Source organism: Carlito syrichta, unplaced genomic scaffold (genome assembly GCF_000164805.1).
Source record: "Carlito syrichta isolate Samal-C Ts95f unplaced genomic scaffold, Tarsius_syrichta-2.0.1 Scaffold287654, whole genome shotgun sequence".
NCBI lineage: Eukaryota > Metazoa > Chordata > Mammalia > Primates > Tarsiidae > Carlito > Carlito syrichta.
The window spans coordinates 463,151-476,756 of record NW_007231750.1 but is presented as its reverse complement, the minus strand read 5'-3'; the positions used below and the strand labels follow the sequence as shown (position 1 = coordinate 476,756).

The 13,606-nt window shown below is 49.2% G+C and overlaps 1 protein-coding gene across 2 annotated transcripts in view; it reads right to left on the bottom strand.

The window, feature by feature from the left end:
- PARVB (parvin beta) overlaps positions 1-13,606 on the bottom strand; it is a 69,018-nt gene that overhangs the window by 6,570 nt on the left and 48,842 nt on the right. Inside the window, exons 9-10 of one of the 2 annotated variants that reach the window (XM_008052905.2) lie at positions 12,202-12,270; positions 4,336-4,437 (exon numbers count right to left, since the gene is read on the bottom strand). In XM_008052905.2, coding sequence (XP_008051096.1) covers positions 4,336-4,437; positions 12,202-12,270 — 171 coding nt within the window. The remainder of the gene's footprint in view (positions 1-4,335; positions 4,438-12,201; positions 12,271-13,606) is intronic. The other variant, XM_008052906.2, reaches the window with a different exon arrangement.

Below are 13,606 nucleotides of genomic sequence, written 5' to 3'. Positions count from 1 at the left end.
CCCAGGCGGGTCTCGAACCTGCGGGCTCAGGCAATCCACTCACCTCAGCCTCCCAAAGGTGCGGGATTACAGGCTGAGCCACTGAGCCCGGCTGCAAGATTTCTTTTAAGAAGAGTCAAGGTGAAGTTCAATCGGCACCGGTTTGAAGCCATCTCTTCTGTGTGCCTCTCGAGGCCTGAAGAAGCGTCTCCCCGAACAGAGGCAGATAATGAGTGGGCGGGACAGCGGGATGAGACATGGAGGAGAGATGGCAGAGATTGTTCTGGGGCTGAATGCGGCCTGGCCCGCCCCGCCCCACGGGGAGAGCGTGTCAAGGTGGAGAAAAGCCCCTGGCGAGTCCCACTCCTGTGCTGCTGCTCAGCTCCACGGTAATTGGTTTTGAAGTGAGATTTCCCTTCTGCTTTCTTCTCCGTCTGAGGAAAAGCCAGGAAGGAAATTACCACCTTCCCGCGTGTGTTATCTCTCGGGGCCACGCCTCCGCCCTCCGATCTTTCATGCTCTGGCAGAGAAGCTTCCCCTGAACCCAGGCCCCCCAGACAGGGCAGATAGATAGCAAGTCGCTCCTGATGAGGCTCAGAGACCACCCTCGAGGGCCGGGACGGGAGTGGGAGAGCCCCGACGCCCAGCGGGGACCAGGCCACACACACCCGCGCTTCAAGCCAGCCACGTGGGCAGGACACCCGTAAATCCTTTCTCTCTGTGATCCAAAGGGTTTTAGGAAGCCTAGTCGGGTGAGAAAAGGACAGAAGGTTCTGGAATAGGTGTGGACTCTTCCAGCCTTGCCCTTGCTGTCTGGGTGATCTTGGGCTGGTCTGGACCTTCCTGGGATTTCTTTCCCTGTCTAGGAAAGTTGAGGGAATCAGCCGAGGTGATAGATTGGAGAGCTTCTGGGAAATCTCCAGGTGCAGGGAGGAATGGTCTCTGTGTCTCGGGGACACGCCCTGCAGAGCAAGGGAAGCTGCAGAATCTCGAAGAACGGTTGAAGAACGTGATTGGTGGGCATAAGGTGGGGCCAGGGTAAGACTCAAGATTCTTTCACACAAACTGCTGTGGCTCTTGCCCATGTGTCTGTGACAGCTCACAGGACAGGAACCTGCAGGGCCTGAAACGTCCAGCCTCATATTTTTTTTTTTCGGAACCAGGGTCTTACTTTCTCGTCCAGGCTGGAGTGCAGTGGCAGCCTCAACCTCCTGGGCTCAGGAGATCCTCCCACCTCAACCTCCCAAGAATCTGGGACTACAGGTGTGCACCACCACGCCTGGCTAATTTTTTGACTTTTTATAGAGAGGAGGCCTCACTATGTTGCCCAGGTTGGTCTTGAACTCCTGGCCTCAAGCGATCCTCGGGCCTCATCCTCCCAAAGTGCTGGGATTAGAGGCATGAGTCCCTGTGCACGATACAATTATTGAAAAACACATGTCAACGCGACGCCCAGGGTTAGCAGCCCATGACATGCCTCTGGTTTTGTGAACTGAGACTCAGTCCCTCCTCCAGAAAATACAAAGCTGTTGCAAAGACTCCCAGGGCCAGAGCTAAGGCCTCGGGTCTCAGCCTACGGGAGACAATGGTAAGCGATGTCGCTGACAGCCCCATCTGCAAGTGGGGCCGAGTGCATGGGTGCTGGGCCCAGACTGATGGGTCAGCACTCCACAGAGGGGGACCACCCACCTGCCAGGGGTCATGAGGACCGGGAGGCAAACTATGAATACCACAGGCTCATGGAGAACGTGCCTCAGCTGCTCTTAGGACCAGCACCCTGAGAGGCGGAGGAAGAGGATGCGAGGGCTGGGGCAGAGAACCATCAGCATCCTGGAATCCTCCCTGTGGAGAGGGCTCCAGCTGCCTGCAGAGCCACACCACCCTCCAGGCTCCTCTTCTCTAGGGTGAAGGGGATGAATGGTGTGCTGCACGCCACACCCCAAAATAGCCTCCCTTCCTCACTCCTATTGAGAGGTGCAGGCAGATGACTCAGGGTTCCTCGGCCTCCCAGGCCAGGGCAGCAGCTGACAAAGGCTTTCATCCCTGTTTCAAAGGGAAGAAGGCCAGGGCCTGGGAGAGGGCGCCTCTGACATCTGTACAAAGCCTTGTCTTGGAAAGACACCAGTTCCAGCTCTCCTGGCTAAACCCACTGTTCTCGCCAGCGCTCATATTAGTTGGAACAAAGAAAAGGTCTCTCCAACACAAGCCTTCTGCACCAGGCCACGCCGGGGCCTGGGAACACACGGCCCTCTTCTCCAGACTGTGTGTGCTCTCACTCTAGAACGACATGGCACAGGGCCCCGGCGCCTCCTGGCCAGTCCTGCACGGCAGTGCGCGTTCCCTGCTCTCACGCTCTCTGTCTCTCTCTCTCCATTCCACATGGGCTCCGATGTGCCAAGACCCCTCTAATCTGTTCTGATTCCATCTCAGCAGGCAAGACAGGAGCGACATTTGGCCACGAGCAAACAGACCGCAAGGTGCCAGAATCGGGCAGATTGATAAACACTGGCCCCACTTTCTGCTGTTCCTCCGGCTGCTGCCACCGGCCGACATCGCCTGCCTCCCTGACTCAGGGTCTAGCGCTTTGGGGAAATAAAACGACAGATGCCCGGGAGCTCAAAGCAGCACAAACCGTCCATGGCCAAATGCGTAAAGGCGGTGCACTCAATACTGTGCGGCAGACTTGCCTGCGGGCAGCCGTGAGCAGGAGGCCAGCTGCTGGGATGAGCCCACGCAAAGGATGGGGATGGGAGATCGGGGGGTGTGGCCAGCCCAGGCTTAAGGGATTGGCCTCAACAATCCTAGGTGAGGACTTTCCCTAGGAAAACAACCCACAGGACTGAAAAAAATACGCACACACACACACCAGGGATGCCCAGAAATGTATACGATTTTTAGGAGATGCTATCCATTACTTTTAGTTTGCCGTAATCAGAAGAGTCTGGACACTGATGGTAACCACTCTGAACTCTTCTTGTAATGGCAGAAGTCAAACATGATTTGTATTCATCTTGTGTTATCGGTGTCGATGGAGCATTATAATCTTAATACAGCATTTTCCTTTCTTAAAATGTGTATACATTTTTTGGCATCCTCTGTATATGTAAGAGGGGAGAACCCCCGAAAAAGCAAATTATCTTTTGGAGGGCAGGTCCCTTATAGTACAGGCTTCCCCTGATAGGTAAGTATTCTAGGAACCCAACGGTATCAGTGTACCAGCTAGCATTGATGTAAGAGGCTATGCTCAGCTTCAGTTTATTTTTTTGAGATTCTTTCAATGTGTCTTCCCTTGCCTGTTTTATGATGGGTGATTTACAAGTGCACCTGCTTACACCGTGCTGAATGTTCAGCAGTTTTTGACCAAAAACAGTATGACCCCCGTGTCCCACCCTCCCTATTCACCTGATCTTACCCCAAGCAACTTTTTTTTTTGTTTCCCCAGATGAAAAAACCCTCAAAGGGAAATGTTTTGCCGATGTGGAAGAGGTAAAACAAAAAACAGCAGAAGCACTAAAAGGCAGCAAAATTAATGAGTTCAAAAACTGTTTTGAGCCACGGGAAAAGGTGTATTGCATCAGACAGAGAGTACTTCGAAAGTGATTAAAGTTTAAATATGTAGGAATAAATATACAATTTTGTATAAATAAATTCTGGGAGTTTTGGGTGTGTGTGTGTGTGTGTGTGTGTGTGTGTATGTGTGTGTAAACAAAAGGCCCTATTATTTCCGTAGGAAAAAAAATAGAAGCGAGTTCAAGGTTCAAGTTGATCGTCCAAGAGTGGAGAACAGGGAGACTCCTTGGGACTTTGTGCCACAGCTGAAAATGGTGTTCGGGAAGCTTGTGAAGCATCAGGAAAAACCAGAGGCGATGAATCGGGGGTTGTGAGGACCAGAGGGTAGATCATAAATGTCATAGGCTCACAGAGAACATGTCAGCGGCTGTCATGGTGACCATCACCCTTTGGGGAGGAAGTAAGAGGATGCAGGGGCTGGGGTAAGGACCCACCAGCATCCTCCCCGAGGAGTGGGCTCCAGCTGTTCTCTCCTGCCACTCACCGCAGCAAAACAGGGAGAGGGCCTGCAACTCTACCGACATTTGACCACAACGATGAAAAACAACATAGTCCCACAAAAAGACCCCGATAGACAATAACAACTCTAACATGCTGCATGCCACTGATGGGTTCTAATTTCTTTTCCTAAGAGCTACATCGAACTGCAGCGTCGCTTGTGAAATCTTGATTTTCTGAGGACTACGGCCAGGCTGCAGGAAGTGCTGCCAAGATACTCTTCATTTCAATGGGCATCTCCTGGGCCCTGCCAAGGACAGAGACCAAGGGTGGAGACCATGCACATACCTTCTGATCGAAGCTGTCCGGAGTCAGGTAGAAGTTGTGGAGAGGAACAAAGTAGTCTTCGAGAAGGCCCATGAGCAGAACCAGGTACACACCATCTGCGAACTGTAGAGTAATACTTGATGGGGTTTCTGGGCCGTGTCTGGGGTTGGTGAACACTTTGCACAAACTCAAAGGGGGAAATATTTTAAAGAAAAACATCCCAACCCTCCCTTCACCCTAGGCAAGAGACCCTGGAATCCTGTGGAAGGCCTGGGCGTGAAGGAGACCCAGCTCCCAGAGAATGCAAAGCAGTAGGGGATGAGAGGCCCGGGGCACAGGGTGCTGGACTGACCAGACACGATGGGGCAAGTGCCTGGGGCGGATGCAGCTGCCTGGCTGGGACCGTGGATCTGGGCCCGCATCTCTGACCCTGGGGGAACACTGGCACCCATCTCGGGGTTGTCGTGAGGACACAGCAAGAGAGCGGGCAGGGTGCACCCAGCACTAGTGAATGTTCCACCAGCGTCAGCTGCTGGAATGATCCGCTCACAGCCTGCGGGGTGCAGAGTGAGGACCCAGCGGGCCCTCACCCCTTGCCTTATAGCAGAGGCTCCAGGTGAGGCCCCAACCTCCAGAGGGCTTGAGCTGTTGTCCAGTAAGGTAGCCGCTGGCCTCAAGCAGCTACTGAAACCAAAATGCTTTTGTCTGAATGTTGCTGACTTATTCTTTTTTATTGTGGCGAAATACATGTAACATGAAATTGACAATGTTGACCATTTGACCATTTCTTTTTTTTTTTTTTTTGAGTTGGAGTCTCACTCTGTCGCCCAGACTGGAGTGCAGTGGCCATTCCCGGCCACCGCAGCCTCAATCTGCTAGGCTCCGGCGATCCTTCCGCCTCAGCCTTCCAAGTAGCCGGAACTACAGAGGCGTGCTACCACGCCCAGCTAATTTTTGATTTATTGTAGAGACGAGGTCTTGCCAAGTGGCCCGGGCAGGTCTCGAATCCACAGGCTCAGGCAATCCACTCACCTCAGCCTCCCAAAGTACTGGGATTACAGGCTGAGCCACCGAGCCCGGTCTATGCTGACCATTTCTAAGAGCACAGCTCAGTGGCATTGAGTATATTCTTACTGTTGTGCAATCATTATCGCCATCCATGTCCTGACTCCAACCTTCCCGTTTGAAACTCCAGGCCCACTAAACACTAACTCCCATTGTCCCATCCCCAGCCCCTGATAACCACTGTTCTGCCTTCTGTCTCTACGAATGCAACTACTCATGTGGAATCCTACAGTATTTGTCTTTTTGTATCTGGCTTATGCTGATTTTTCAATTAATTTTTAATTAATTAATTGTGAAAAAATATATGCAACATAAAATTTACCTCTTTAGACACTTCTAACTGTATAGTTCAATCACGTTAAGTACATTCACACTGTTGTGCAATGAATATCCAGAGCTCTTGAGTGTAATCGCATTTTTTAGAGAGAGGGTCTCGCTCTGTAGCCCAGGAGAGAGTGGCACGATCATAGCTCACTGCAGCCTCCAACACCTGGGCTCAAGCAATCTCCTCCTGCCTCAGCCTCCCAAGTAACTGAGACTACAGATACATGATACCAAATCTGGCTAATTTAAAATTTTTTTCTGGTAGAGATAGGGTCTCATTATGTTGCCCAGGCTGGTCTCGAACTCCTAACCTCAAGTAATCCTCCCAAAGCACTGGGAATACAGACCGTTGTGTCCAGCCTTAATTTCTTTATTTTTTTAAAAAGTAATTAAAATTAAAAATTCCATTTCTCGGTGGTACAATCCATTTCAAGTGCTCAGTAGCCACACATGGCCAATGACTGCTATGTGGACAGCCCAGTTATAGAACATTTCCATCACAAAAGGAAGTTCTGTGGGTCAGCCCTGGTCTAGAATACTCTCATGCAGGACAACTAGACAGAGAAGCAGGGCTGGGACACCCAGGAGGTCTGCGGTTTCCTGAGTCTGGCACCTCACACTGAGTAAATGAGGACTTGAGAAGAGAGGGTGCTTTCCTAAAAGCATGACAGCTCCCTCCGCCCCCCAGGCAGGCTTTCATGGCCCCACACCTGACTGTGCTTTGAAATCACAAACATCCCTTGTTAAATGCCCTGTCCCTCAGAAGGAGGAGTTGAGGCTAGGAAGCAGAGAGTAGAAAGCAGCCTGAGTGGGCAGCGGTCCCTCCTGTGGCCCCAGGCCAGCGTCCAAGCCCATGACTGAATGCGCCATTCACAGAAGGACAAACAAAACTTGGCCCGCACGCCACACGCCTCAGGCACCGTGCCATAAAGAAGCTGGCTACTCCTCTCATTAAGGGGATCAGAAAGATCTTTCAAAACCCTTATATGTGTGTCTCGATGCAGAAGCTTCGTGCCAGCAACACCCTGGTGAAGCATATTGGTATGTCCCCCCCCAGGATGAAACCGAGCCAGCGTGCCCAAAGAGACTGGCACTCACGTTTCCACAGATTCATTTCCAGGGAACCAGAGGATGCTGGGTAAATGAAGACGCCGACCTATGCCACTGCCCAGGGGGATGGCTGGGCTGCTGCACCGACAGACCTGGGGACATCTGTCTTTCTTCTTGTCATGTCTCCTCACTTGTCCCACACACCGTGTCATGGGAAAGCGGGAGAGATGGCCAGGCAGACAGGAAGGCACAGAGAGGGGAGAGGCCAGGGAGGGCGGGGGCCAGATGGCCATCTGCAAGCGAGTGGGACTTCCACCCTTGCCAGCATCCAGAGCAGGGGGCCTGAGATAAGCACATGTACTCTGGTCAGAGACCTGCTGTGTGGCTCATGGGGACTGGAAATCCCCATGAAGGCCCGAGACACCATCTCCGCCTCTTCATGGGCAATATGGACCCCGGCCAAACCTGGCCAACCCAGATTTTAACGTGTTACCTCAACTAATCTTCACAATGCCTATTGCCTCCCTTTTAAACTTGGAAACAGCAGCTCAGAGAGGTTGAGAAATTCACCCAATGTCACAGAGCTAGGAAGCCGTCCAAACATAAAAATGGTTTTTAAAAGGAGGGAAAACACACACATATACACCACCCATGTCACATACACACATCCCACACCATACACACCTCACATACCCACAGCACACACACAAACACCACACACGTACACACACACACACTCGTAACAGAAAGTGAACCTGGGCCTCTCTGACTCCCAGGGTATCAAGAGTTTAATAATTTAGTCTTTATAAATGATATGTAGTATTCATAAAAATACCCAAATTTCTTTGCAACCAAAGAAGAACAATTCTCTGCACTTCTGTGGCCAGTGATCTTTTCTGGTGGACATGTGGAGTAAAAATACTGTCAAGATCATTCCTACTCGACATGGTCCTGGAAGTCCTAGCCAGAGCAAGTAGGCAAGAGAAAGAAATAAAAGGCGTCCAAATCAGCAAGGATCAAGTCAAGCTATCTCTGTTCGCTGACGACATGATATATACCCAGGAAACCCTAAAGACTCCTCCAAGAGACTCCTAGACCGAACACATGACTTCTGTAAAGTTTCAGGATAGAAAATCAACGTACAAAAATAAGTCTCATTTCTATACACCAAAGTGCTCAAGCCAAGAACCAAAGCAAGAGCTCAACCCATTTGTTATAGCCATATACACAAAATACCTAGGAATACACTTAATCAAGGAGGTGAAAGGTCTCTACAAAGAGAATTACAAAAACACAGATGAAGGAAATTGTAGATGACACAAACAAATGGAAAAATATCTCATGCTCATGGATCGGAAGACTCAATATTGTTAAAGTGACCACACTGCCCAAAGCAATCTACACAATCCCAATCAAAATACCCACATCATTTTTCACAGAACTAGAAAAAACAATCATCAAGTTTGTATGCAAAAAAAAGAGCCCAAATTGCCAAAGCAATCCTAAGTAAGAAGATACGCAGAGGCATCACACTGCCTGACTTCAAATTATACCACAAGGCTCTAGTAACTAAAACAGCATGATATTGGTTCAAGAACAGACAGATTAATGGAATAGAATAGAGAGCCCAGAAATATAGCCACATGCCTGACACCTGCTGATCTTAAACAAACTTGACAAAAATAAATAATGGGGAGAGAACCCCTTATTCAATAAATGAAGCTGGGAAAACTGGCCAGCCATATGCAGAAGAAAAAAACTGGACCCTTACCTCTCATCACAGACAAAAAGTTAACTCAAGATAGATTAAAGCCTTAACCTAAGACCTGAAACTATGAAAGCCCTAGAAGAAAACCTAGGAAGAACTCTTCTGGACATCAGCCTAGACAAATCATGTATGACAAGACTCCAAAAACAAATATGGCCAAAACAAAAACAGACAAATGGGACTTAATTAAACAAAACAGCCTCTGCACAGCAAAGAAATAGTCAACGGAATGGCCAGAAAACCTACTGACTGAGAGAAAATATTTGCAAATTAAGACTTGGACAAAGGACTAGTATCTGGAATATGTAATCAACTCAAACAACTCAACATGGAAAAATAACAACCCCATCAAAAAGCGGGCAAAGGATATGAATAAACAATTCTGAAAAGAAGATACACAAGCAGCCAACCAATATATGAAAAAAATGCTCAACGTCGCTAATCATCAGAGAAATGCATACTAAAACCATAAGGAGATACTCGACACCAGTCTGAATGGCTATCACTAAAAAAATCAAGAACAACAGATATTGGCATGGATGGAGAGAAAAGGGAACGCTCATACATTGCTGGTAGGAATGTAAACTAATCCATCCTCTGTGGAAAACAGTATGGAGATTTCTCAAAGAACAAAAAATAGAATTACCATTCGACCCAGCAATCATACTACTAGGTAACTACCCAAAGAAGATAAATCATTATATAAAAAAGGTGGCTACACACATATGTTCATTACAGAACTGTTCATCAAAGCAAAGTCACGGAACCAACCTCAGTGCCCACCGTGATTGACTGGATCAAAAAAACAAAAATGTGTTTTATGTATCCTATGGAATACTACGCAGCCATAAAAAAAGAACAAAACCAGCCGGGCTCGGTGGCTCAGCCTGTAATCCCGCTCCTTGGGAGGCTGAGGTGAGTGGATTGCCTGAGCCCGTGGGTTCGAGACCCGCCTGGGCAACCTGGCGAGACCTCATCACTACAATAAATCAAAAATTAGCCGGGCGTGGTAGCGCGTGCCTGTAGTTTCGGCTACTTGGAAGTCTGAGGCAGAAGGATCGCCGGAGCCCAGCAGGTCGAGGCTGCGGTGGCCGGGAGCGGCCACTGCACTGCACTCCAGTCTGGGCGACGGAGTGAGACTCCAACTCAAAAAAAAAAAAAAAAAGAACAAAACAATGTCCTTTCCAGCAACACGGATAGAGCTGCAGATCATCATTTTAAGTAAACCAGCTCAGAAACAGAAACCAAACACCGCATGGTCTCACTTACATGTGGCACCTAAGTGGAAAGTGGACACAAAGACGGAAACAGTGTCTACTAGACACTGGGGACACTAAAAGGAGGGAGGCGGAGAGGGTGGCACGGATTCAGAAGCCACCTAGTGGGTGCAATGTTCACTCTTTGGGGAGTGGGGACACCCGAAGCCTAATCCCCACCAGTATGCGATATACCCATGTCACAAACATGCACTTGTAACCCCAGATCTAAAATTTTAAAATAAATAATAATTAAAATGCATGCAGGAGTTAAGAAAAAGAAAGGTGACTAAAAGTGAAAAAAATATTTTTAAGACTTCATATAAAGTGATGAAGAGAAAAGAAGATACTGAGTAAATAAAGATACAAGCAATGCTAAGCCCCAATCTAAAATGCTCTGGCTACTAATACGGATATGTAGGCCTCTCTGGGATGTGGGGGGGTCCATTGGGGTGGGGAGGCGGGGCTCTCCACACACCCCGTGACAGTGCCACGTGCACGACATAGCAAACCTTCCTGGACCTTCAAAACATGTGGTGTGGCCTTTGCTCTAAAGATGCCACTTCTAGGCGTTTATCCTGAAAAAACAGGCCTGGGCACCCAGAGGTCCCCTGTACTGCTGTTTACAAGAGCAGAAACGTGTCAGTCAAGAGGCACTGGTTTACTGGAGTGCCGTGCAGACTTATAACAGAAGATATGCTTCCTGTTGAAACACAGACAGACCAATAGGCTAAGAGAGAAATTATCAGACAGAAACACACACACACACACTCTCTTACACAAAAAGACACCCACAATCTATTTAGTCACAAAAAAAAAAACCACATTACAAACAGCTAACAGCATAATCCACTGTCATTTAAGAAAATACATTTATGCATAGGAATATGTTGGGAAACTCACATCCCACCATTAACTGTGGTTCATTATTACCTCTGGAGAGTCTGCCAGGAGAAGACAGCAGACAAGGGGCCAGAGGACTTTCATTTCCACTAGTAGACCTCTGGACTAAGACATCAGACAGCAAATCGTCAGAGGCCAAATATGCAACATCCGTAAAACTGCTAAAAATGAGCCATGTGTTTGCAAACCATGCACAGAGACATATTCACATTAAAAACGATGGCCGGCTTTCAAACACAGCCTCGTGCTGCAGAGTTAGCTGTCCGTGTAGAGGAAAGGTCTGAACAAAACCCCCCACGCAGCTATCTCCGGGTGATGGGATTACGGATGATTTTTATTTGTTTTGCTTATCTGCATTTTCAGACATTTCTACAATGAACCTGAATTACTTTTTTAATTAGAAAAGCAAATGAGAAAAGTTAAAGAAAGAGAAAGGACTGGAAGCAATCACCCTGGGGTTTAAGAAGGATCAGCTGTGTATTAGAGAAGTCTGTACCCAGAACTCAAAAGACGTCAAATTCAAGCACCCAGCTAATCCTGGGAAAATTATATTTTGTCTTTAATGCTTGCCGAGTGCTGGAAATGCTTCTTTAGCTCTGAGCGGGGGCTGGGGCTGGGGGAGTATACTTGATATACTAATTGCAGGAGAAATCTGTTGTACATCCTCACTGGGGGGACATTTTATCAAGCATTTGCTAGGTCTTGGCCACAGTGCTAAGTGTGAGGGCTGCCATGAAGAGCAGAAGCAGAGGGGGAAGACATTCTAAATTGAGAAATTTGCTTGTGCAAAGGCCCTGTGGTGGGCTGGGGTGGCGCATTAGAGGGTGTCCTGGGTTGAACTGTGTCTCCAAAAAAAGGTACATTGGAGTCCTAGTTCCTAGGACCTGTGAATGTGACCTTATTTGGAAGCAAGGCTTTTTTAGACGTAATTGGTGTGAGATGAAGTCATTAGAATGGGCTCTAATTCATCATGACCATGCCCTTATAAAAAGGGGAGATTTGGGCCAGGCACTGTGACTCATATCTATAGTCCCAGCTACTCAAGAGGCTGGGGTGGGAAGATTGCTTGAGTCCAGGAGTTGGAGAAGAGCCCGGGCAACAGAGCAAGACCTCTGAGACCTGCACACAAGGAGAAGGCCATAGGGAGATGGGGCAGAGATTGGGGTGATGTGTCTACAAGCCAAGGAGCACCAAAGCCAGCAACCACCAGGAGCCAGGGCAGAAACAGGAACGCATCCATCCTCACAGTCTTTGAAGGAGCCAGTGTCGGAATTCTGGCCGCCAGAGCTGTGAGGTGACTGTTTCCGTCCCTCAGTTCATGGTACTTTGTCGCAGCAGCCCCAGGAAGCCAAGACAGAGGCACCCAGAGGAGGCCACGGTGGCTATTTCCGGCTGTGCGGTAGGAATTCCCTGGGAGATGAACAAAAACTCACCTGCGATGTTCACAGGCCCCACCTGGGATCCAAGAGCCACTGAAAACCACACAGGACAAAGAGTCCTTCCACCCAAAGCACCACATACCTGGGTCTCTAGTTCCGTCACCTCCAAATTCAGCTTGTTCAGATGCTTGTTCACGAAGGTGATGAGAGACTGCCAAGACAAAGAGACAAGGGCGTCAGTGACCGTGATAGGCTGTCATCGGGAGGCGTGGGCTCTCCATGTCCCAGCGTGGGTTTTGTGAACTGCCTTCATCCCCTCCTGTTTGCTAAGGTAAAAAGCCCGTGTTTCAGACGTGATGCTCTTAGGATAGCCCCTAGTCTCAATGGCACAGAGCCCGCATCTAGCCCTGGTGGAGAAGGTAATACATGTCTGCTCACCAACCCGTGCACACACACACACGCCAACCCACCCACACCTGCCACATCTCACAATCATAAGAAGGATTAAACGGTCAGGGGAAGATAATTAAAAGTCAAATGTATTTTAGATGTGACTTTGACCGGCCTGTGGCACACTGAGAAGTTCGAAGGGAAAGCCTGCCCTGGCCATGCCAATCGCATTTTCTGTAAGGGGATCCCCCGGGGCTTTAGCTCAAGGCTGTGGGGAGTTTCTGAGCGCTGTGACATGGGTGCCAAGGGGCTGACTTCTTTCTGGCACCGGTTTAAAACCTCTCCCTTGTAACTTCTCAGCAACCAAAGCCAACTTCAACGGAAACACAATACCACCCCACACCAGACGTGGTGTGACTTATTCATTCTGCCCAAATGTACTCAGCAGCTGCTATGGGCCAGGCACACTGCTTGGTGCTGGGGACACAAAGATAGCAAGAGAGAGGGCCACCCTGGAGCATCCATGTGTCATCCTCCACACACACACAGTGGTGGAAACAGAGGCATCAAGACACACAGCCCTGCAGGGAGACGCACAACACGTGTGAGAGGTTTGCTGAGTGCACAGAGGAGAGGCTCTCAGACCCCTGCAAGTCAGCAGAGAGAGGGGGCATCTGAGCCAGCCTGAGGGTGGGCTGGGGAGATGGGAGCGAATGGGCGCCCAGGCATGTCTGTGAACGCTTTGGGGTCTTCAGGCCATGGCTGGATGTGGGGAGGGGGGGAGAGGGAGCACAAAGGGGTGATAGAAGAAACCTGCGGAGTGGGTGGGGACCCTGCTCTTTTTCTGGGGCATGAGGACCTACAAACAGCAACTTGCATACAGGCTGAGGACAAGAAGGTTGGAAGCAGGAAGCTGTCAAGCAAATAAATCATCACTGCTGGTGGCCCCATTCATCACTGCTGGTGGCCCCAGGGCCCAAAACATATCTTTCCAAAAAGTGAATTAACACCCTGTCTACCGAAAGATGCATGCTCACCTCAGGCTACATCATATTCAACGCCATTAGTGTGACCACGTACTGCATGCCAGGCCTGGGCACAGACAGGATCCCCATTATCCTCACAGTGCCCTCAGAGGTGGGTAACATCTCTGTCCC